This window comes from Curcuma longa, chromosome 4 (genome assembly GCF_044706935.1).
Source record: "Curcuma longa cultivar G26 ecotype Majalengka, Jawa Barat chromosome 4, ITB_CL_G26_1.1, whole genome shotgun sequence".
Classification (NCBI taxonomy): domain Eukaryota; kingdom Viridiplantae; phylum Streptophyta; class Magnoliopsida; order Zingiberales; family Zingiberaceae; genus Curcuma; species Curcuma longa.
Window position 1 is genome coordinate 13,740,334 of NC_133864.1, and position 22,422 is coordinate 13,762,755.

Below are 22,422 nucleotides of genomic sequence, written 5' to 3' on the forward strand. Positions count from 1 at the left end.
TTAAAATCTAACGCAGACCTTTTTCAAAATTATTAAATCAAAATATAGATTATTTTAGATCATTCATTTAACTAATGATTATTTTCTTCCATCTAACTTTTCTTCTTTTTAAATCAGTGCTATTAAATCAATTAATTTCATTCGCTTTAGTAAAGGTGGAATCCATCACTCCAATGGTCTCACATGGTCGATCTCAAGATCATATATGAGGTGATAAATTAAAAAATTATAGTTGATCACGATCGAAAGAGGATATTGGCTCAGTTTCATAGAGATTCACTTCTATCCACTTCAGCAATTATGTTCCATCGTAACCAACTCAACTATATTCTGGAGACTCAGGTCATAGCAATTTTGTGTTATTAAATGAGTACTAAAGAAGTTTGGCCAAATTCCTGCAGCTTGATGATTAGATGATTACAGAATTTATGAATAACGTAATTCTCAGGTAAGCAACTTCTGATTAACTCACAGCTCAACAAATCATCATCGTTTCAAGCATGGCAGATCATTCTGCAGATGAGGTTTTTGTTGTCCTCATGACATAACTGTGAACTCTATACTCGACGTCTTGGTCTTGGAGAATTAATTAATGTTATTGATATCGCTCAATGGCGTGCGCCGGCTTCGATTGTTCTGTGAATTCATGTGGCACACAAGAATATGCTTCTCCTTCTCTTTACATGTGTTGAGTGATTTAATCTGTTGGTTTTGAGCTATCCTCGGTGGATCTCCCGGCTGGAACTCTGAGTGCATAGGGGATGAAGGGGGAGCATTGAGGAGCTTGGTTCTCAAAGGTTGGAGCTCTTTCTGATGCTCTTTAACTAGTTTCTGTAGCTCAATTACCTTGCGTTCTGAAGATCTCGCCTTTTGCTTCCACTCTAGCTTCTGGAACAGAGAAGATTTACAGATGTTACAGAATATCCATTCTAAGAAAGAAGTTCAACATGCTTATCTTGCACTCACTAGTCTCTTATAATGTGCCTTAGTATTTGAATTATTTTTTCTCTGCGCTATATTAAAATATAATAACACATTAGATCATTGCAATTTTATGAATTTACAGAAAGTAACTCAAATAAGTGTAAGTTATTCTAATAAATCTTGTTATGAATTGATATTAGATTAGTTGTCTAATAAGGATACCCTGAAGCTTAACCTTATCTTTTGATTTAAGTTCAATTTAAGCAAATTCTCCCATTTGCAATCAAAGAACTATGCTACTTTCTCAAAGATTCTCTCTTGTTATTCTTTGCTTATTTTTAGACAGACTTGTTATGTTTTTCCATTGCATGAAAATGTTGACAAGAAGCTGCAGAATGCGGCTACTTGAAATAGTTATTTAGTTCTCTACCTGTAGTAGGTGAATAGGTCCAAAGTAAGTTGAACGAAAGCTTTGGCAGTGGAAAAGCTTTTGGAATGACTACTGGATAAAGCATGACAACAAAACTAATGGAGATTTCCAACATGAACTTACATGTGCTTGCTGAGAGCGGAAATTGACCTCAGAAGAAATGGCACGTCGCTGCCAATGGTCTCTAGAAGATTTGAGCTCTTCCATCTCTACCCTAACTTGATCCAACATTTCTTGCATCTCAGTCCACTGCTCAGACTCTGCCCTAACCTGCTTCATTATATGGCTCACCAATTCCTTGCAATTACAGCAGCTTAGCAACCCCATCTCCTCCTCCTCCTGTAATGGTTTTAATATTAAACCGTAGAAAATATATAAGCTAACCATAAAGCTCATCAACCAAGCTACTAAACAGATAGGCCTAGTAACACAAATGAGTCATTCACAGGATGCATCAACCTGTAACAAGTTTACTTCAATTTTTCATGGACAGGAAGAGTTCCAAATTATAGCAATATCTGCTAAAACTGCCAAACAGGAATTTAGAAGCAGGAAACATTGTCTCTTATCACGGTTATGTAGACAGTCTGATCTCCAATGAAATTTCACTGCCAAACAAGATAGTAATAGCAGATATGCACTTGAAACTACAAATGTTTCAATTACCTCTCCATAAAACCTCTCCTTTTCATTAAATGGTACAAGTAAAGGAAATGACCGGAGTTGTTCAATCCACAGGAAGGAGGTTGGTGCAGTCCCAGAGAACAATTAAGACCAACTTAAAAAAAAGTTGAAAAAGAAGCACCAAATAGCACTTGGGACCAAATCATTTAAGTCAGGTAGGTAAGGGGATCAAAAGATGCTCGAAGCAAAATCTTTTAGTATGAGGCATAATGCAGTGCATAAAGTTAACGAAGCAGATCGCTAGTACTACAGTGGCAGGACTGAGTTAAACAATTCGCGCTACTCATGATGGTTTGGAAACCATCAGGACGATAGATCAGAGTGCATTTAACTGCAAGAGGTATCAGAAAACCAGTTGCTTTGTACCTGTGGCTATTCGGTTAAGGGACTAGCATTTATCAGGCTGTAGAATACCAAGCGAGAATTGCTCAAACAAAGAGAAAGGCATCTCGAATATTAAGTACAGTGGGAAGTGCTAAGGAAACCAAGACTACGAACAGTTTTTGTTAGACTGAGAAACCAGCAGATCCGTTTTTTTTACTCTTCATGAAATTGCTGTTTTAAATTCCAACCAAAAACTAAATTAAAATAAAATAAACTTTACTTGCAGTCAATACGTGGTTTAATTCTCTTACATTTAATTAACTTTCCAAACAAGTAATGGAGCATACGTGATCAGGAAACAATATTGAAGGGACCTAGAACTAGACTAATAACAGCAAGATATGACGGACTTCTCTTTTAAAAGCAGAAAACATTGTCATAAAACTTCAGTTAGTATCCTTCATTTAAAGAATTGATTTCGAAGGGTAGGTTTCCCTTTTTCTGTACAAAAACTGGAATCCTCATGTGGCTGTTGTCGTGCATCTGACCCCCAACGGTCAAAATGTAGAGGTCTAACCAAAATACAAAATGGGTAACTGATCACAAAAGAAAGCTATTATCTGAAGCAGTTTTGAGCTTGAACTACAAGCTCATAATTCAAGTTCATGGTTTCAACAAAGTGATATATATGTAAGCACCATTAAGGTTTAAGTTAGCCGTACCTCAGATGTCTTAGATTGAGTAGTGCAGAGAGAATCTCTCCTTGTTTAATTTACGTATAAAAATAAAAGAGCAAAATGAATTAACTACCATATTGATAGTTCAAATTAAATTTGACTTGACGTAATGGTAAAATTACTACCATGTGAACTAGAGATCACAAGTTTGAATCTCAAAAATAATCTCTCTTAAAGTAAGATAAAACAACATACAATAGATTTTTCTCTGTTAATTGGAGCTTCATGCATCGAGTTATCCTTTATTGATAGTTCAAATTAAAGCAGCTGTTTCAGGAGATAGCTAATTGTAGAAAGGATACAGGGTGTCTCTTGTTTAACACTATGGCTTTCACTAGGTATTTCAATGGCTCAGCTAAAGTTAATTAGTGCATCCAAAAGAAGACAAATTAAGGTGCGTTAATTTGCATAGACAATATCAAACTTTCAAGATCTGTGGACGAAAAGAAAAGTTTGGTAGGTTAATTTTTCAAAAAGAATATCTAAATGTAGAAAAAAGTATTTATTTCACAGGTGTCATATGACTTTAAACTTCTAAGAAATAACTTGGCAATCTCTAGACACTTATTAATGGTAGAATAGCTACCATACGAAAGTCAGCATGAACATGGAGGTAAAGATAGGTATTAGTGGCTACCATCAGCATGAACATGGGAACCATCTACAAGATGCCTTGCTTATGAAGGTGCCCTATGAATCTTGACTCACTATGCACAAGTCAAGCCAGCTATGCATAACATCTCCATTTGAAACAGAACTCAAATCCTATGGAGGACCTTTTTAGCAATCCAATTTGGTTGGAATTTCGATCTCAATCATTGATACGTATTCTTTATTGACTAGCTAGTCAACAACAATCAAGATAAAGTCCTAACTGAAAGGGCCTTATAGAAATTCGTCCTGTAAAACAAGAGAAGTGAATGGTGTGACGCTGCTAACATGTCTATCATCTGCGTGCTAAGTGACACGAGAATAATTATGTTTTTAGCAAATGATGCAGCATTGCAGTTAAAAAAAGACATCTAATTTGAATTAATCTTAGTTGCTCACCGGTTTATCCGGCGGCTTCTGGATTTGAAGGAACCGTTCTTTCTTTATTGCTGTGGCGCACCCAATTGGTTGTAGGTCACTCCTCTCGCCTTTGTTGCTGCTGGTAATGATACTACCATCGTTGGCAGAGAGGAAGTGGCTACATTCCTCGATCCTCTCTGACATCCCCTTAGACAGCCCATCCATCTTTCTCTGCAGCATCTCCATCTTTACTCGATCGATGAGAGCGTCTTCAATAATTGGAAAGGAAGAACATATTTTCTTTTTTGTGAAGCAAACAAATATCAATTATTACCTCGTCGGGAAACTGGCTACCGTGACTCGAACCAGGACTAGCAGGCTCCGCTGCTTCACTTCGCTCTGATTCTGCAGCTTTCTTCCTTGAATCTGGCACAGAAATCTCTTGAATGTCCTTCACGTTGAGGTCGTCATCCATTTTCTCCAGCCGCCACCTAAGCACCGATGCTTGCCGATCGAAGTTTCGCCTGCCACTACTCCTAGGATGCATTCCTCTTGAGCTTCCTCTGCTCCTCCTCCCGCACCCGCTGTTACCCAATCTGAGCACCTCTAGCCTTTCCTCCAGCTCCTCGATGCTCGCATCCAATGCCTTCTCGACTCTCTCGCTGCAATCAATCTTCTTCCTCCCCTAACCCGTCGTCATCGTTTTCAAACTCAAAGATCAAGACATAAAAAAATGCGAAGAATTTTTTAAAATTCAATCGCACAAGACATACCAATACCAATGTATCCATTGCGGATCTCAATGTGTCCTCCATCTGGGCGCGGTTCCTCTCCAGTTTTTGCAGCTCGACCTCGCGCTCCATCCTCAAGAAGTTGCATTCGGCACGAAGCATCTCCGCCTGGAACCGCCACCTCTCGTCTCCGCCCGAGTCCCCTCCGCTCTCTCCTGGAGGAGTCACTGTCGGCGTCCGAGGGGTCCGTGCGTGACGATCGCGGCCCTCCAGAAGATCCACGAGCTTGCGGTCCAATAGCGGATTCATCGTCGCCGCTGCTCGAGACCGCCTTGGCAGCCGAGTCAGGTTGAGGATCGCCCGCGGCCGGTTCCTCGCCGCCATTCTCTTCCCACCTCCTCCGCGACCAACGCGTGACCGCTTTCTATTCCACTTTAAACAAAGCTGCGAGAGTGGAAGCGGGCGCGAAAGTGGAGTTACGGAGGCGGAGCAACCGGCGACCGTGGCACAAAGGCATCGCCGGAAGCAGAGACGTGAAGCACAGCAGTGCCTCGTGTTCCGCTATCCGGAAAGGCGAAGGGAGTAGGCCTTGATTTGAAATGGACCTGTCTCTCACATCCACACTACGAAATGACCAAAATACCCCCTCTCCCTACTCAAATCATGGGCCGCCGATGAGCCAATGATGGGGAACCCAAACCTCAAAACCGCAGAAAGAAGACAAAAAGCATCCGTAGGGGCAAATATGTAAAAGAAACTGGGCCATCGTGGATGTCGCGATCATTCCATGCACGGGGAAAGCAGAGAAAAGAGAGCGGTTCGTCCGTTTTCGGTTTGGTTCGACTCGGTCGCGTGCAGTGAGTAAATCAGCGGCTCCGCACTCACGTGAAGATGCATGTGCGGGTCACGTCGAACTCGACGGGCAATTTAATTGGACCAAATTAATTGGCGGCGACGGGTCGGTTCAATTTTATCACGGCCCCCGCAGCGCGGGTAGGGCGAGGCGAGGCCCTCTATGTGGCATGCAAAGTCAAAGGAACATCTCTAGTCCTTCGTCTCTCTGTAGACAAACGTTGGTCAACGCCAAAAAAACAAAAATCTAGCAGATGAATCGACACTTGCATTAAACTTCATCCATAAAAAATTGACTATTCCAGTGCATTTTTTGTCGGGTTGTACGTGGAAATCGTCGTTGCAGTTGTATTTTAGTTGGACATATACACGCCAATCAGAACCAGACTCAAAAAAACCAGAGCAGTGTGAAGTTTTCCTACCATTTATTCCTTTCACTAGCTCATCGAACAAGAAAAACAATATAGAAAGCCCCAAAACAAAGGTTTGGTCCGATATAGAAAAGGCCTCATTATTAATTTGAATCTTGCAGTCGCAGGCAGTGCGATCGATATGTATCTGGGATTGTAACACGCGCCTCAAGAATTAATGCTGCAGAAGCTGCGGCAGAGCAGTGGCCATGGCCGTGGCCATGTTCTCTTCGACGCACTCGCTTGTCTTCTCTCGCAGGCTACAGCAGCCACAGCAGCGTGCAGCAGCTTCATTAATTTCGAACAGCTGTGTTCATTTGCTGGGTTTGGAGCCTCTGCCATGGCTTCTCAACGTCATGCCGGGCGATGGAGGGCTTGTCAGATTGTGGAGCCAGAGGCGAGATGATAGAGACGATTCTGCGTGAATGGCTGTAACTGGTTCCATAGCCATGCATTGTGCCAAACAGGAGATTTAGCATAAACCAACGTCTGGCCCAGTAATTCGTATTTGAGAAAGAAAACTTCAAGGAGACATTAAATGGAGCGAAGTCGAATCACTCTGGAAACAATGTGAAACTTGTTGAGTCATCAAGATCAAGCATAGTGAAGTCCGATAATGAGTGACAGAGCATGTCCAAAACCAATTCGTCCTCTAAATCATACAACTCCATGCAAAATGAATTACTGCGAATATCTAATATAATTAAATATGGCATGATCATCCTCCTCACTTCACTCGTGGCATATCTTTGCCGTCGCCGCTGTTCTCGTTATCGCCATGAGCATCGCAATTCGCCACGCACGTACCTGGCTTGGCCCCGGCGGTTGCCTTGGGCCCTTGGCCATGACGATGCGCCAGCAGCGTCTGTGGGCGCCTGAAGAGCCGGTGCCTCCGAGTAACTAGGTGCCTTCACGGCGATCGACGTCATCTCGTCTGGATTCTGGAACTCTGGAATGGGTGGTTGGTGGAGGAAGGGAGGCTCGCCATTAATAATAAGAATTTGCTGATTTGGTAAAACCTTATTCTAGTGGAAGATATATTCCAATGGTATGTATACACGTGGCGTTTAATTTTTTCTGGTGTTTTTTCACAGTTTGAATTGTAGGTCAATTAACGTGAAGATTTTCTAGTTTTTTTGTTTTGCAAATTCAGAAGACAGGAGTGCCAATAAAAATTATCCTAAAGAAATCATAAGAACATTAATTTTGTATTCTGGATAAATTTCTTTCTAAAAATCTCGCACGACAGAACCTTCTTCAAGAAACGTATGTACAAGCAAGCAAGGTTTTAATAAACAGCATTCCAGAAAGTTTTTTAGTGAATATATTTGTTCAACGATTTCGACGCCTGACAATGAACTCCAGCATTTGAATTCTGTTCGATGCAAATCTTTTCACGCTATCGATGATGTAATCGATAATTTTACTTAAATTTCATTCAATAATACACGTGCATTGAATTGAATAAAAGTTACTCCTAGTTTCAAACTCTGCCCACCTCTTAGAATTGATTCAAATCTCGTCTAGGCCTGTCGTGGTTTGAGGGCGATAGATCGAAATTCCGATCCGGATTCTAAAATTAAAACAAAGGAATCATCAATCAGAGGAGTTGACAGGAGGATGACAATCTAAGCGGTTCTTGTCCCAACAGGTGTTCTACGTTGTTTTTCCTTTTCATTTTTATTGGAAAACGAAAGAAAAAAAAAACAGACCTATCAGTCTCCATCCTTTCTTTTCTCTTCAATTTTGTGGTTTCAATCATGTAAATCGAGAAGGGGTTCCCGTTCCAATAATCTGTTGTTGTATCTTTATCATCGGGCTTAACGTCCATAGCATTGTTTCTTTGTTCTTAGCTTTCTTCATGGAGAAATCTCGTGGCGTCTCAAATCTTTCGTTTTTTTCGTGTTTCTTGTTTTTCCCTCTGGAAAGATCTCAACTTGTCGCGAACTCGATGTTTCCGTCACCGTGATCCTTTCGGAATCGGCGGAAAGGTCAGACCTTGAGTACAAATTCGAATGGGGAATTGCTATGCCGCACCTATTGATCATGAGAAGAAGGCAAACAAGCAGAGCAAGAAGAAGAAGCAGAAGGAGAAGGGGAAGCGCTTCTTTGGCGGCGCGTCGAGCCTCGTCGTCCTCAAAAATCCCACCGGCCGTCACATCGAGAAGCGGTACGAGCTCGGCGCAGAGCTCGGCCGCGGAGAGTTCGGGGTCACCTATCTCTGCACCAACAAGGCCACGGGCGAACGGTTGGCCTGCAAGTCGATCTCCAAGAAGAAGCTGCTGACCATCGTGGACATCGAGGACGTGAGGCGGGAGGTGGCCATCATGAGGCATTTGCCGGCGCACCCTAACATCGTCAACCTCAAGGACACCTACGAGGACGACCAATCAGTCCACCTCGTGATGGAGCTCTGCGAAGGCGGGGAGCTGTTCGACAGGATCATAGCCAGGGAGCACTACACCGAGCAGGCAGCCGCCATGGTCATCCGAACCATCGTCGAAGTCGTGCAGGTGATAACTTTTCTCGATTCATAATTGTGTTGCAGCACTCTTCTTTTGTTCTTAAATTCCAGACTATTATACTTTAAGCTGGGTTTAACATTGGTTGTTCATGCTCGAAAACAATTTACATGTACAATTTCATGACAGAACTGTCACAAGCATGGGGTGATACACCGGGATCTTAAACCTGAAAACTTCTTGTTTGCGAACAAGAAGGAAAATGCTTCTCTGAAGGCAATTGACTTTGGGTTGTCAATTTTCTTTAAACCAGGTAAGTAGTCATATGAAGATTCTATCTAGTTGTATAATTGGTGATAATGCAATAGAAACTGGGGCTTACTTTTCCATGATTATACAGGAGAGCGATTTAACGAGATAGTTGGCAGCCCTTATTACATGGCTCCAGAAGTTCTGAAGAGAAACTATGGCTCAGAAGTAGATGTTTGGAGTGCAGGAGTTATCCTATACACCCTGCTTTGTGGTGTTCCACCATTTTGGGCAGGTAACTTCTTTATTTGCAAGCTGAAGAAAAAGAAGTAATATATGCCCATTGAAGCTGAATAATTTACTTGTCATCAAAGAAATATTTCAAGAAGAAAAACTGCTATTTAGTTTGTGGACATCTGATATTCCCTTGAGTATTCATTGTGTACCTACCTAGCTTTTAGTTTGTTGGTTCCTCAGAAACGGAACAAGGCATTGCACAAGCAATTGTCAATTCAATTGTGGAGTTTGAAAGAGATCCATGGCCAAAAGTTTCTGATTCTGCCAAAGACCTTGTTAAGCGTATGCTTGATCCAGATCCCAGAAAACGTATGACAGCTACAGAGGTGCTCGGTAAACCTTCAAACCCTTCCTGTTTTGCATGGCCAAGAGGCAATTTTGAGCTGATGTTTTTCTACAAAGGAATCAAAATCTTATATGATATTTATGAATTGGTTCTTTCATATGGAGCACAATTTTCTCTGATCATCTGACTATATGACTGATTTTTTAGAAAACTGACAAGAACACCTCCAAACATCTGTACTTTTTCTGTTTAACTGAAGATTTTGTGTGTTAATCATTCGATACGATATTTGCATTATGCTGCTTATGCAAGTTGGTGTTCTTCATTCTTATTTTGCTTCCTTCTTCAATCTAAAATTCTCATCGTTTCCCCGAAATTCTGTTATTTATAACGAACATATTTCGAAAGTTTATTTCTCCCTGAAATTGTTCCCTTGATCTTGATATTGGAGATCACCCTTGGCTGCAAAATGCCAAGAAGGCTCCCACAGTTAACCTGGGTGAAACTGTCGCTGCGAGGCTCCAGCAATTTTCAGTTATGAACAAACTGAAGAAGAAAGCTCTTAGGGTAAGAAGAATTTGCCGTTCTACCATGATTTTTATAACCATACCATCTTTACTTTCACAGAAAGTGCCAAGCTCTCTACATAACCATCTTTATAGCACAGATACAATTCAGTATCTTCATTTTGCACTAAGCTTAATTTAATGTCGAAGCATTTTAAAACTATCTTTGTTGTAGGTAGTGGCTGAATATTTATCCGTGGAGGAAGTTGCAGACATAAAGGATGGATTTGACAAGATGGATATAAATCAAAAAGGGTACGTAACCCTCGAGGAGTTAAAACATGGTTTGTACAAGCTTGGACACCAGATCCCTGATGCAGACATTAAGATACTCATGGAAGCAGTGAGTATCCAAACCATCGTTGACCTAATTGTCGAATAATTATACTGGATTACTTTGTGATTGTGACTGCGTGGTCATTATTTCTTTAAATTTACTATCTCCATGGCAGGCCGACGTTGATGGAGACGGCACCTTGGAATATGGAGAGTTTGTTGCTGTATCGATTCACCTGAAGAAGCTCGGCAACGATGAGCACCTCCATAAGGCCTTCCAATACTTCGATCAGAATAAGAGTGGATACATAGAAATCGAAGAGCTCAAGCATTGCTTGGCGGATGACTTGGGTCCTGATCATGACCAAGTGATTAACGCCATAATTCATGATGTGGACACAGACAAGGTCAGTTTATATTTTTGAAAATTTTCATGCTGTAGATTGTGCTCGATGATAGAAGAAGAGTTTTCAATGATAAGCTCAACTTCGCCTTCATCGACTCAGGATGGGAAGATAAGCTACGATGAGTTTGCCACGATGATGAAAGCCGGTACAGATTGGAGGAAAGCATCCAGGCAGTATTCAAGAGAGCGGTTAAGTAGCGTAAGTAAAAATCTTATATCTTTTACTTGAATTAGTGATCTGGATAACTGTCCTAACTGTTCATCTCAGCTAGAAGAACCGTTTTTTCCTGAAACGCCAGATAGTTGAAAATAAATATCAAACACAGAGTTTCTTGGGAAACAATCCAACATCGTCATCTACCTTATTTTCCAATGATTAATTGATTCAGAAGTTGAAACTGGAGATCTTCCTGCTCTGAACGGCATTCTCTGCTCTCATTTTCTAGACGTGAACTGATATCTTTTGACTTTCGAATCATATATTGAATGCTCGTCGGCGAGAGGAAATCCATGTTTGAATGTTCGTATAGATACAGTACTGCAGTTCTTATACGATTTAAGCAAGCATTTAACAGAGATCAAGTTGCAGGGCAATAAGTATCCTAAAAAACAAGGCACATATCAATTGCACTCTTCATCAGCCGTAAAAACAAAATCAACATCTCCATGAATGCTCATTCATCATCCTGGGCCACCCAGCAAACAAAGGGTGGATCTTTTGGAGGTGTCAGAAAAATTGAGTTCTTCAGAAATATGTAAATTTAAGTCTAATTAGAGTTTTCACAAACACGGGGCGAGTCCATCGTCATAACTGGCGACAGGGACAGAGAGGGACAACGACGGGAAGAAGATGGAGTTAAGGCTCTTGACTTAAAGCACTGCACTACTATTCTTATTGATAAATTAATTAGTACAGGAAGAAACATTAATGAATTGAGTCCTAGAACAGGTGAGGTAAGCAATGACTGCCTCACCATGTCACACTGTTTTCATTAATAATATTTCTGTCCTCCTCAATTTTTTTGTTTATCTCTAAGAGAAATATTTTTAAAATGATGGATTACCAAAATTTAGGACAACAGTCACTGCAGTTTAGCTCATCTTCCATTGACTCTGCATCACATGCTGCCTCCCAAACTAAACTACTTTTTATAAAACACTGAATCGGGTATTTAAACAAATGGCTAGGGGTTGCTTTCCCATACGTCAGGAAGAGAAGCACGAAGACACGATGGGGATCCCAAAGCTTGACCTTAACAAGGGCCACAACTTTCTCGCGTAATGTTAAGTGTTCAAGGACTTCTGTAGGGCATCTCGTTTACTTTTCATTCGCTGAACACGATTTTAGTTTTGGTGAAATGACAGAGGTCGTAGATAGATTAATCTAGCGAGGCTGTGGACTACAACTGTCAGCCCAGCGTCCTTACAAATGGATGGAGTCAATAAACAAAATGGGTCAGGTGGAACACTAAATATTCAAATACGATAGAGCATCAAATTTGAACACCACTTAAATTTATAACCATTGGGATCACCGTAGGATTACTAAGTCACTCTATCGCTGTCTTTTGCGTGCATGGTGTGGTGGCTCGGTGGTGGACGTCCACATCTGAATGAATCAGAAAAGGAGAAATGGTTTCGGGTGCCTTTGGATTTAAGCAAGACTTAACAAGCAGCCACTCTGAGGTTGGATCGGAGGAGAAGCATCAGCATGGCACGACATGCCGATGGTTGTCGAGTCTGCTGGGGGGATGAAGATGAAGACGAAGACGAAGATGGAGATGTCTACCTACTTCAGCCTTCTTGTTTTATTATTAGCAGATGGATTGGTACGTAGCGATTTATGAAAGGTCTGGTAATTAGCAACAGCGAGGGGGAAAAAAAGGCATTGGATTATACAAAAGCAGATGCATGGCTTTTGCAAAAGTCGAGAGAGCACAAATTTAAAGTGAAATCTTACGGAGTGGCGCACTGCGTCTGCGAGGAATATGAACTCCAGAATAATGAAAAGAAGAGGCGGTGGAGCGCGCACAGCGAGCCATCAGCGAATCTCCACATTTAATTAACCGGATCGTATTTTAATATCGTTGTGGCGAGATGTAAGATTGCACGCCTAGATACTCTCCAGATGTAGACGCGGATCCCTTTCCAGGATGCCCCGGTCTAGATCTCGATCTGTCGAACCGAATCACGGTATGGAGTGGAGTGGACGAGAACAGAGTATGAATAGATAAATAAATCATGGACGGAATCTTCGAGAAGAGAAAAATGAGAATATCATTATGCGGGAATATCAAAAATTTGGGAAGGGAGGAAATTTGTCACATCGCCCTCGTCGTGCACGAGAGGGGCGTCTCGGGTTCCACGTCCCATCGGCTTGTACAATCGGCCGCATGCGATTCGTGTATGCGGCAAAGGTTCATCGACTCGGCGACGGTAATTTCCGAATCGCGAAGCAAATTGAACGGTGGGAGATCCCACCGCATACGATTTGTCGGAGGAATGGCCTTTTTCTTTTTACTCGTCCGGATTTACCCAATCTACATATACGGTAACTGGTCCATTTCACTGGAGAAGTTGGGGCCCGCACTTTTCTGCAAAATAATGAAAAGGGTATGGAAGTGGGTTTAGGTTTTGCGTATGTGGTGTGGATGAAACAGTTGCATGGGCTAAACTCTCTCACCCTGGAGCTCTTGAAACAAACTTGCTATATAACGAGTACATTTGGCTCTCATTTGGGGAAGCGTTTCATTTGGTTTTCATTTGGGGTGCATCTGGGGACCGGGAGGAGACCTCTTTCCCTTCTTCTTCGGCAAGCTCTGGTTCATCGGTGATGGAGTTTTGTAAGATGCGCCGCTCGTTTTTTTCCCTTCCCCTTTTGATCGCCGGGATCGGGTTCGCGGTGTTCTCCGGCATCTGTAGGTCATACTTGGACAGTTGAAAGGCCTGGACTCATTGAGCATCTTCCTTGTTCTTTGTTGAGGCTGATTCTGCGCCTTTTCAGCTCGTCTTTGTTCTTCAGGTGAGGGAATCCCTGGTCCTTTTTTATTTGATTTTTCAATTTTCTTGCGATCATGTTCCTAAGCTGATTTATTCTTCTTCAATGTTTTATTGTAGAAAAAAATAAGATCTGTCATCCATCTGTTATCTGTTGCGATCTAGTCAATTTGAGTTTACTTTCGGCGCTTATCAAGTTAAGAAAAAGAGTCTACTTTAAGTCCTTGTTACGAGCGTTTCGGCAAGCTGGTATGCAAAGTGTTTGTTTTTTTAGAAATCTTTTTGTTTGATTTTTTTGGTTAGAACTGTGTTATTCTTGTTGCTTTTGCTTTGGATCTTTGGTGCGTGCTCGTTCTTTCGATCGGAGGCCCTTTTGTGTAATGTTTCGTGCTTTCATAGCGAAAATATTCGATGAATGACTATTATTTTTTTCTCTTTCCAAATATAATACTTCCATCAATTTTGATTTTCCCAGTAAAACAGTTTGCTTCCACTATACCCATAAAGAAAACTAGTTATCTTCTTCCATTTTTGTTCTGTTTAGATTCTCTGAACTTGCTAAAGTGATTTCCTTTAAATCTTTGTGTCATCGATATATATTTTTTTCCAGGTCTATTTGCGTGATTCGTAGCGCATACAACTCTCGTAGTTACAAGCCTCGAATTTGCAGGAAGAACAGCAATGACATCCAAATGAACTGCCTTACAGTGGAAATAGACGAGGAGGAGTCAAACCTCCTCGAGCTCGCCGCGAACAATGACGTCGAAGCCTTCAGGCGGTCCGTCGAACCTGATCCCTTGGCCATTGATGAGGTTGGCCTCTGGTATGGCCGCAAGAAGGGTTCCAACCGCATGGTGCTCGAGCATCGGACTCCGTTGATGGTGGCCTCAACATACGGAAGTCTCGATGTGCTCAAGTTCATCGTCTCCTTACCTTCCGTGGATATCAATCGGGCCTCTGGCCCTGATAGAACTACAGCGCTCCACTGTGCTGCATCTGGTGGATCCTTTTATGCTGTTGATGCTGTGAAGATGCTTCTTGACGCTGGTGCCGATCCCGATTTGATTGATGCCAATGGAAACCGCGCGGCCGATGTGGTCGTGGCGCCTCCTAAGTTGCCTGATGTAAAGGTTGCTCTCGAGGAACTTCTTGGAGGGAGCACCAACAGTACAGGCGGGGTAGAATATCGCGGTCTTCCTCTTTGCGTGATGACCACCTCTTCTATGTCTGATTCGCCACCGCTTTCTTTGTCACCTGATGAGGATGGATCTCCTTTGTCTAACTCTACTTCTTCTCCACCCATAGCTAAGTTCCCTGATCTTCCTAGGGTTGCTGTATCTGAGAAGAAAGAATATCCTGTTGATCCATCACTCCCAGACATCAAGAACAGTATATATGCTACTGATGAGTTCCGCATGTTTTCATTCAAAATCCGTCCGTGTTCCCGAGCTTATTCTCATGACTGGACTGAGTGCCCCTTTGTCCATCCAGGCGAGAACGCTAGGCGGCGTGACCCAAGAAAGTATCACTATAGTTGTGTCCCATGCCCTGATTTTCGGAAAGGGGCATGCCGAAGGGGGGACATGTGCGAGTATGCACATGGGGTGTTTGAGTGCTGGCTTCACCCAGCCCAGTATCGCACAAGGCTCTGCAAGGATGGATGTAGCTGCTCCCGCCGTGTGTGTTTCTTTGCGCACACCAATGAGGAGCTGCGCCCACTTTATATGTCTACTGGCTCTGCTGTGCCCTCTCCCCGGTCATCTTCTGCTGCATTGGAGATGGCTGCAGCTTTGGGCCTCATGCCCGGATCACCCTCTTCAGTTTCTGCTCTTATGGCCCCCTTCACACCACCCATGTCACCCCTGAGTAATGGTGCTGGCCACTCAACTCTTGGTTGGCAGCAGCCAAGTGTGCCTACCTTGAATCTTCCAGCTAGCAATAACCAGTCAAGTAGGCTTCGCTCCTCTCTCAGTGCAAGAGATATGCCTTTGGAGGACCTCTCAGAGTTTGATACCCAGCAGCTGTTAAATGATATGAGCTACTCTGGATTAGGTCCATTGGCGGGAAACCACTCTGCCCGGAACAAAACCCTGACTCCCTCAAACCTAGATGAAATTTTTTCTGCTGAGATTGCCTTATCTCCAAGGTATAATTCTGATCAGGGGGCTTTTTTTCCGCCCTCTCACAGGACTGCTATACTCAATCAGCTGCAACAGCAGCAGCATACTCTGCTGTCACCCATTAAAACAAGTGTCTTCTCTCCCACAGCAGATGATGCCCAACATATGTCTGTTCATTCTTTGTTGCAATCATCACGCACTATAACTTCTCCTAGCCTCATGTCTCCAAGAAGTGTGGAGCCTGTCTCTCCGTTGAGCCCTCGCCTTGCTATGCTTTCTCAGCGGGAGAGGCAGCAACAGACACTCCATAGCCTGAGTTCACGTGATCTTTCTCCCATTTTATCTCCAACCATTTGCTCATCAGTTAGCTCAGCTTGGTCCAAGTGGGCACCACCCTCTGGTGCAGCTGATTGGGGAGTGAATGGGGAAGAGCTAGGCCGGCTTAGGCGGTCATCTTCCTTTGAGATGCGGGGAAATGTGGATGAGCCTGATTTGTCATGGGTTCATTCACTAGTAAAAGAATCACCACCTGAGAAATTAGTGTCTGTTGCAATGTCTCCTAGCACATCTGGCTTGCCTACAATCTGCAGTGACAATTCCAACAGTCAGATGGAGGTATGTGATCAAACTGCAGTTCTTGGTGCATGGCTTGAACAAATGCAACTTGAACAGGCCTTAACGTAAGGCTGTAAGAGCCAGTTTCAGCTTCAATATTAGATGGTAGATATTGTATTTTTCAGCTAGTAGGGTGGTGAAGCGAAAGAAGCTGGAAGTTATTGACAGATTCATTTCATAAAAAAAGAGAGATTTGTTATTACTTAAAGTTCATCCAGTTCCAGATTTGGGATCTATCTTGGTTTCTAAACTACAGTAGTTTTTGAAGGAAACAAAGATATCCTTTGTCACATATGGTTAATTATTGTTATGCTATTTAGTGAAATTCTTATTTGTAGTCAATTATCACGGAGTTGGCTAATTTTGTTTTGGCATGGAAAATCATCTTGATGCATGTTGAAGGAAATGAAATTGTTGGTGTATAAGTGCATCCCTTATGTAATGTTAGCTTGAAACTCTGTTATTTCAATACCATTACTTCAGTATGTAATTCATGGTTTGAGACCTTTTTTCTTCACCAATGCTCAGTTGTTTGTGTGGTCTTTTTCCCTGGATGCTTCGTTTGATGTATTCCCAAATACATTGGAATTTCTATTGAAGCTTTGATGCTACGAATTGTGGCTGCGGGTCTTGTGTTCTTGTTTTTTGCTTAGATGTGTTGACTTGCATAAGTTCTTCACGCCTGTTTTAATATTGGAAGTATGTTTTTGTGGTGTTGCTAGATGTCTTTGATTGCCTGCAAACTTACAGTTAACTTTTGATCTGTAATCTGAAGAAACAAAAGGGCTTGTTTTTACTGAGCCTGGTCATTAGGTGTCTATAAAATCAGGTGCAATATGAGAGTCCGAGTTTACTGGATCTTTTCTGTATAAGGTGGAATATGTCACTTTAACGGTCTTATATGGTCGGTCGTATGATCATCTGTGAAAAGATAAATTGAGAAATTATAGTTGATTATAATGTAGGATGGTATTATTTAGTTTCGTCAGGATTTGAATTTTTATTTTTTTTTTAAATCTGCTATGTCATAATCAATTCAGTTATGTCTCGGGGGCGAATTTACTGGATCTTGGTCAAATAGTTTGTGAAGTGTGATTTGTGTTTTCGGGCCGGTTTCGAAAATTGTTAATAATTGTGAATCTCTAATTTCCAGTACCAGAATGTAGCCGCCACAAAGAGGCATTTCAAATACAATAATGACTGGAACCAATCAGGAGAGGCCGAGCGAAAGGAATTTCTTCGAATCATGGGAATCGGACTCCCCGCCCACCACAAACGGCGTGGGTACGCGGGCATCCACACGAGTGGCCCATCTCGCTCCACCCAATCATCGCTCCTCAACCCCGACGGTGATCTCGGTATGCCTCCTATCGTCTCCGCCGTCCGATCACCCACAGTCCTCGATATATCCGAAGGCTTCGCGTCCGATTGATCTCCTCTGACCGCTGATACACCCTCGTCTGCGAGCTCGCTCTCCGCGCCGTCGATGGCGTCCTCCGTTGTCGTCTGCAATTACGGCCTCCACTCCCTCCCCTCCTTGCGTCGGCGGCGCTCCTTTCCTCGGTCCCTCCTCTCCCACACTCCCGCCTCCTGTTCTCGGTCCGACTGCATTCCCCCCTCTCTTCGATCCGCATCCCCCAGGTCTTTTCCTTCCGGATTGACCTCCGTACATGGCCGACGCTCGCTTCTTGTCCCCGTTCGCGCCTCCGCTTCCGCTCCTGCAGCTGTCCCTGCACCCTCCCCGGCTCCTGCCCCCTGGCAGGGCGCCGCCTTGAAGCCCCTCGCCGCCTCGATCGCCACTGGCGTCATCCTTTGGCTCGTTCCCTCCCCCGCTGGCGTCTCCCGCAACGCCTGGCAGCTCCTTGCCATCTTTCTCGCCACGATCGTCGGCATCATCACGCAGCCACTCCCCCTCGGCGCCGTCGCCCTAATGGGCCTTGGCGCGTCCGTCCTTACTAAGACGCTTCCCTTCGCCGCTGCCTTTTCCGCCTTCGGCGACCCCATTCCCTGGCTCATCGCGCTGGCGTTTTTCTTCGCCCGCGGGTTTATCAAGACGGGCCTCGGGAACCGCGTCGCCTACCAATTCGTCTCCCTCTTTGGGAGCTCCACCCTTGGCCTTGGGTACAGCCTGGTATTCAGCGAGGCCCTCCTTGCCCCGGCCATTCCTTCTGTCTCAGCCCGCGCTGGGGGAATCTTTCTCCCTCTGGTGAAATCCCTGTGCCAAGCATGCGGTAGCAACGTGGGGGATGGAACAGAGAACCGGTTGGGCTCGTGGCTGATGCTTACTTGCTTCCAGACCTCTGTGATCTCGTCGTCCATGTTCCTCACCGCTATGGCAGCAAATCCTCTGAGTGCCAATCTCACTTACAATACCATCAAGCAGACGATCGGGTGGACTGACTGGGCTGTGGCTGCTATTGTGCCTGGTCTGATTTCCTTGATCGTCGTGCCCCTGCTACTCTACGTGATCTATCCGCCAACGGTAAAGAGTAGCCCCGATGCTCCTAAGCTTGCCAGGGAGAAGCTGGAGAAAATGGGGCCGATGACGAAGAACGAGATTATCATGGCAGGGACGCTGCTTTTGACGGTAATAGTTGCTTTGTTTATTTTTCTTTTTTCCGTTCACTGTCCTTCAGTGCTAGCCACTTTCATCGACTGTTAATTTGCTATAGCTAATCTATTACACTTAACTTTTGCAGTAGACCAAAGGTCTATTTCGTAATGTCAAAAGAAAAAAGTCTATACACTTGTTCCTAACATGCTTTAATGCCGTTTCTAGTCCAATTGAAACCATCGATCATGTGTCTTAATGCGACTAATTCTTGTGGTTTTCCTTCATTCTATTTCCTGTTTCCTTCTTTTTACATCTCAATGTAGCTTTCAAATGAATTATCTCATAATTTAGTGAAACTTCACCATCTCAGATTTCTTATGCTAGGATCTGAAGCAGTATAACACTTTGCTCTCGTTAATTTACTTGAGGTCTGTAGGGGAACTTAATTTCCTTTGAATTACCCTATGGTGGATTTCATTCTAATCTATCCACTCATTGCCAGATCAAGTTAGACATCCATGAAAATAGTTGTATCAGAAAAATCTTCTGCTGTGTGTTTGTTACACAGCCATACATATGAAGTGCAATATAACTATTTTACAACGTGACCAAATTTCTTTTGACCTTTATGACCAGGGTCATCCTGGGCCTATTGGTTTCTGACCCAATAATTATTCAGGAGAAATGCTAATGGTACTTGTATGTATTTGTGGCTTGTAATTTCTGTGGATATTATCTAGTTAAAACTAAGATTCATATCTTATTCTGACTTTTGTTTTTGATATTTGCTAACCAGTCAATAGACTGCTTATAGATTAATAAAGGGTTTACAAGGTTAATTCTTGTGTTTTCTAACAAATATTTACCTGATTTGTTCTTGACTGTCGCCCTACTTAATGTAGATACAAAGAAGTGATGTTCCAAGCAAAATGTGTTTGTCTACAGATACATGTAGATTCATGTAAAGTAAAGATGCTTTTTGTAAGTACACTGACATAAAAACTAACAAGAAATTGGTATCTGCTTTGCTCTGCACAGGTGGGACTTTGGATATTTGGAGGAGCACTAAATGTGGATGCTGTAACTGCTGCAATTCTTGGTTTATCCGTTCTTCTTGTAACAGGAGTTGTTACATGGAAGGAATGCTTGGCAGAGTCAGTAGCATGGGACACCCTCACCTGGTTTGCTGCTTTAATTGCAATGGCTGGATATCTCAACAAATATGGCTTGATCTCCTGGTTTAGTCAAACAGTAGTCAAGGTATGAACTTAAACATTTCTTTTCATATATTAGCCAATATACATATAAGTATGACCTCGTTATACCAGTGTTGGTTACACTCTCACTAGCTCTGGGTTAAGATATGGTTAATCTTTTATAATGAATAATTAGACAAATATATGATTAATTATACTCAGATCTGAGTTTTATAATAATGTAAACTGTAGGCTATATTTACTTGCCTCTCATCCTGATTTAGTAGAAGACTAGCCAATGCGAAACCAAGGGTTTTAGTTTTAAAATTTACTGACCTGAGTGTTCATCAGAAGTATTAGATGTATCATCCAGTGAATTTTCTTGATTGCTAGACACAATACACCAGTTAATTCCAGCAGCAAAGTATTCAGATTAATCAACGTCATTACAAGAAATTTTTAAACTGAAGCAGGCCTTAAATGCCTAAACATGGCCACAACATGGGAAAATAGTATTTTTCTTACCAGTGAAGGAAATATTTGTCTCCTTATCAACTTATCCTTAGATATCCATATTCCACCCACTTGTAATTATGAAGATAAAACCCAGTATTAGTACTATCAAGCTTTCTTATAGTTTCCTATTCATTATTTTTTTTTAATCTCTCTAAGAATTCTCAAACATCCAAACATTATTCAATGCTGCTGCTCTTGTTAACATGTGAAATCATTTTCAATGCAGTTTGTAGGTGGATTGGGTCTCTCTTGGCAACTATCTTTTGGCATATTGGTATTGCTCTACTTCTATTCACATTATTTCTTCGCAAGCGGGGCTGCACACATTGGAGCCATGTTCACGGCCTTCTTGTCAGTAGCCAGTGCACTGGGCACCCCTCCCCTTTTTGGAGCGATGGTTCTCTCTTTCCTCTCCAATCTCATGGGTGGACTCACTCACTACGGCATTGGGTCTGCCCCAGTTTTCTATGGTGCAAACTATGTGCCGCTCTCACAGTGGTGGGGCTACGGATTCCTTGTCTCCGTCGTCAATATCATTATCTGGCTTGGTGTCGGGGGCTTCTGGTGGAAAACCATTGGTTTGTGGTGAAGAAACTTACGCGAAATTTTTTACTATCAATTTTTTTTATACTAAAAGGCTTGTAATATCTTTCTCAAAGTCTTTAGAGAGTCATAAGAAACTTAGGCTTCAACAGAATTATTCATGCAGAATTTTTGATAAGGGAAATGCTATTAAGCATGGTCCGACCATTAATTGGTCTGCTTACTTTTGTTTCGCTTTGAATTCAGATGACATTGATTTTGCCCTTCGCCTAAGATTCTCAAGTTCTATCTTCTTGTACTTCATTGGAAGGAATGAATTCAATCTTGATTGCCTTCTTACAAAATCTTGTTGAACAGTGTAGATAAGCTTTGATAATTTATATTTGATTTTATAGTTTGTATGCATTGTGAAAGAAGTATGAATAGCTAAATTATTTTTGACGTTTATATTCGAATCAAAGGATTTAATAGTTTTCTTTACATTAGCTGTTTTGTTGGTATTTAAATTAAGTCATCTCATAAATCAAAAAATTATTTTTAATGTTATTATTATTATTATTATTATTATTATTATGTTGGTAGAAAATTTATATTTTTTCATTTAATGATATAAAAATATAAATATTATTAAGTGATATTAGACTATAATAGCAATTAAATTATTAGTTAATTTAACTTTGTATATAGATAATAATATCATATGAGTAAATGTTGGTGGTTAATGTATATATAAAATTATTAATCTATTTATATGTAAATAAATTTTTAGATATTTTTTTAATTATTAATTATGTATTATAAAATTTTAAAGATTTTTAATAGAATAATCACAAAATTACTGTCTACCTCCTGAATGGAAACCTCTCCATCACCTTTCTCTTAGCTTTTGCCAACAAAAAAAATTATTCATCAGGTTATATTATTGAAAATTTTAAAATACTCATTTATAATTTTTAAAGATGGAAGGACTTTTTACAAAAGTACAACTTATTAACTTAGTTTTTTTCCTATTTTATAGATTTGATATATAGATTTGATATACTGCGCGACGAAAAAAACGCGACCCCGTGCGCGATCGATCCACGCCGTCCACGCCCGATCGCGATCAACAGCAGCCGTCCAAAAATCGCGATTGCACAGTATTTCTCCTCGGACCTTCGCCGCTTCTCGGCGTCCGTTCATTGCCGTCCGACCACCGATTGCCGCCGGACTGGATCCGTTGGAACCGCAACTCAC

General features: G+C 42.0%; 4 protein-coding genes across 8 annotated transcripts; 3 read left to right on the forward strand and 1 right to left on the reverse strand.

Annotated features, from left to right (window-relative positions):
• Positions 1 to 585: 585 nt before the first annotated feature.
• Positions 586 to 5,225, reverse strand: LOC141828679 (uncharacterized). The gene is made up of 5 exons (XM_074716137.1): positions 4,884 to 5,225; positions 4,445 to 4,795; positions 4,150 to 4,356; positions 1,478 to 1,693; positions 586 to 888 (listed from the first exon to the last, which is right to left on the reverse strand). The coding sequence occupies exons 1-5, from the start codon at positions 5,223 to 5,225 to the stop codon at positions 586 to 588; spliced, it is 1,419 nt and encodes a 472-aa protein (XP_074572238.1).
• A 2,419-nt stretch (positions 5,226 to 7,644) lies between these two features.
• Positions 7,645 to 11,145, forward strand: LOC141826749 (calcium-dependent protein kinase 20-like). 2 transcript variants are annotated; one of them, XM_074714047.1, is made up of 10 exons: positions 7,645 to 7,754; positions 8,033 to 8,616; positions 8,755 to 8,878; positions 8,966 to 9,109; positions 9,292 to 9,444; positions 9,849 to 9,964; positions 10,139 to 10,306; positions 10,416 to 10,646; positions 10,746 to 10,844; positions 10,914 to 11,145. In XM_074714047.1, the coding sequence occupies exons 2-10, from the start codon at positions 8,119 to 8,121 to the stop codon at positions 10,950 to 10,952; spliced, it is 1,572 nt and encodes a 523-aa protein (XP_074570148.1). In that variant the 5' UTR covers positions 7,645 to 7,754; positions 8,033 to 8,118; the 3' UTR covers positions 10,953 to 11,145. The 2 variants fall into 2 exon arrangements, with proteins under 2 accessions (XP_074570148.1, XP_074570147.1); XM_074714046.1 differs by lacking the exon at positions 7,645 to 7,754 and having other exon boundaries at positions 7,761 to 8,616.
• A 2,257-nt stretch (positions 11,146 to 13,402) lies between these two features.
• On the forward strand, positions 13,403 to 16,879 carry LOC141826747 (zinc finger CCCH domain-containing protein 24-like). Of its 4 annotated transcripts, none has more exons than XM_074714042.1 (3): positions 13,403 to 13,667; positions 13,763 to 13,891; positions 14,253 to 16,879. In XM_074714042.1, exon 3 carries the CDS (start codon positions 14,335 to 14,337, stop codon positions 16,444 to 16,446), a length of 2,112 nt encoding a protein of 703 aa, XP_074570143.1. In that variant the 5' UTR covers positions 13,403 to 13,667; positions 13,763 to 13,891; positions 14,253 to 14,334; the 3' UTR covers positions 16,447 to 16,879. The 4 variants fall into 4 exon arrangements, with proteins under 4 accessions (XP_074570143.1, XP_074570145.1, XP_074570142.1 ...); XM_074714044.1 differs by having other exon boundaries at positions 14,313 to 16,879; XM_074714041.1 differs by lacking the exon at positions 13,763 to 13,891.
• A 957-nt stretch (positions 16,880 to 17,836) lies between these two features.
• On the forward strand, positions 17,837 to 21,508 carry LOC141826748 (dicarboxylate transporter 1, chloroplastic-like). The gene is made up of 3 exons (XM_074714045.1): positions 17,837 to 18,964; positions 19,970 to 20,191; positions 20,870 to 21,508. Exons 1-3 carry the CDS (start codon positions 17,864 to 17,866, stop codon positions 21,230 to 21,232), a joined length of 1,686 nt encoding a protein of 561 aa, XP_074570146.1. The 5' UTR covers positions 17,837 to 17,863; the 3' UTR covers positions 21,233 to 21,508.
• The last annotated feature ends 914 nt before the right edge of the window (positions 21,509 to 22,422 follow it).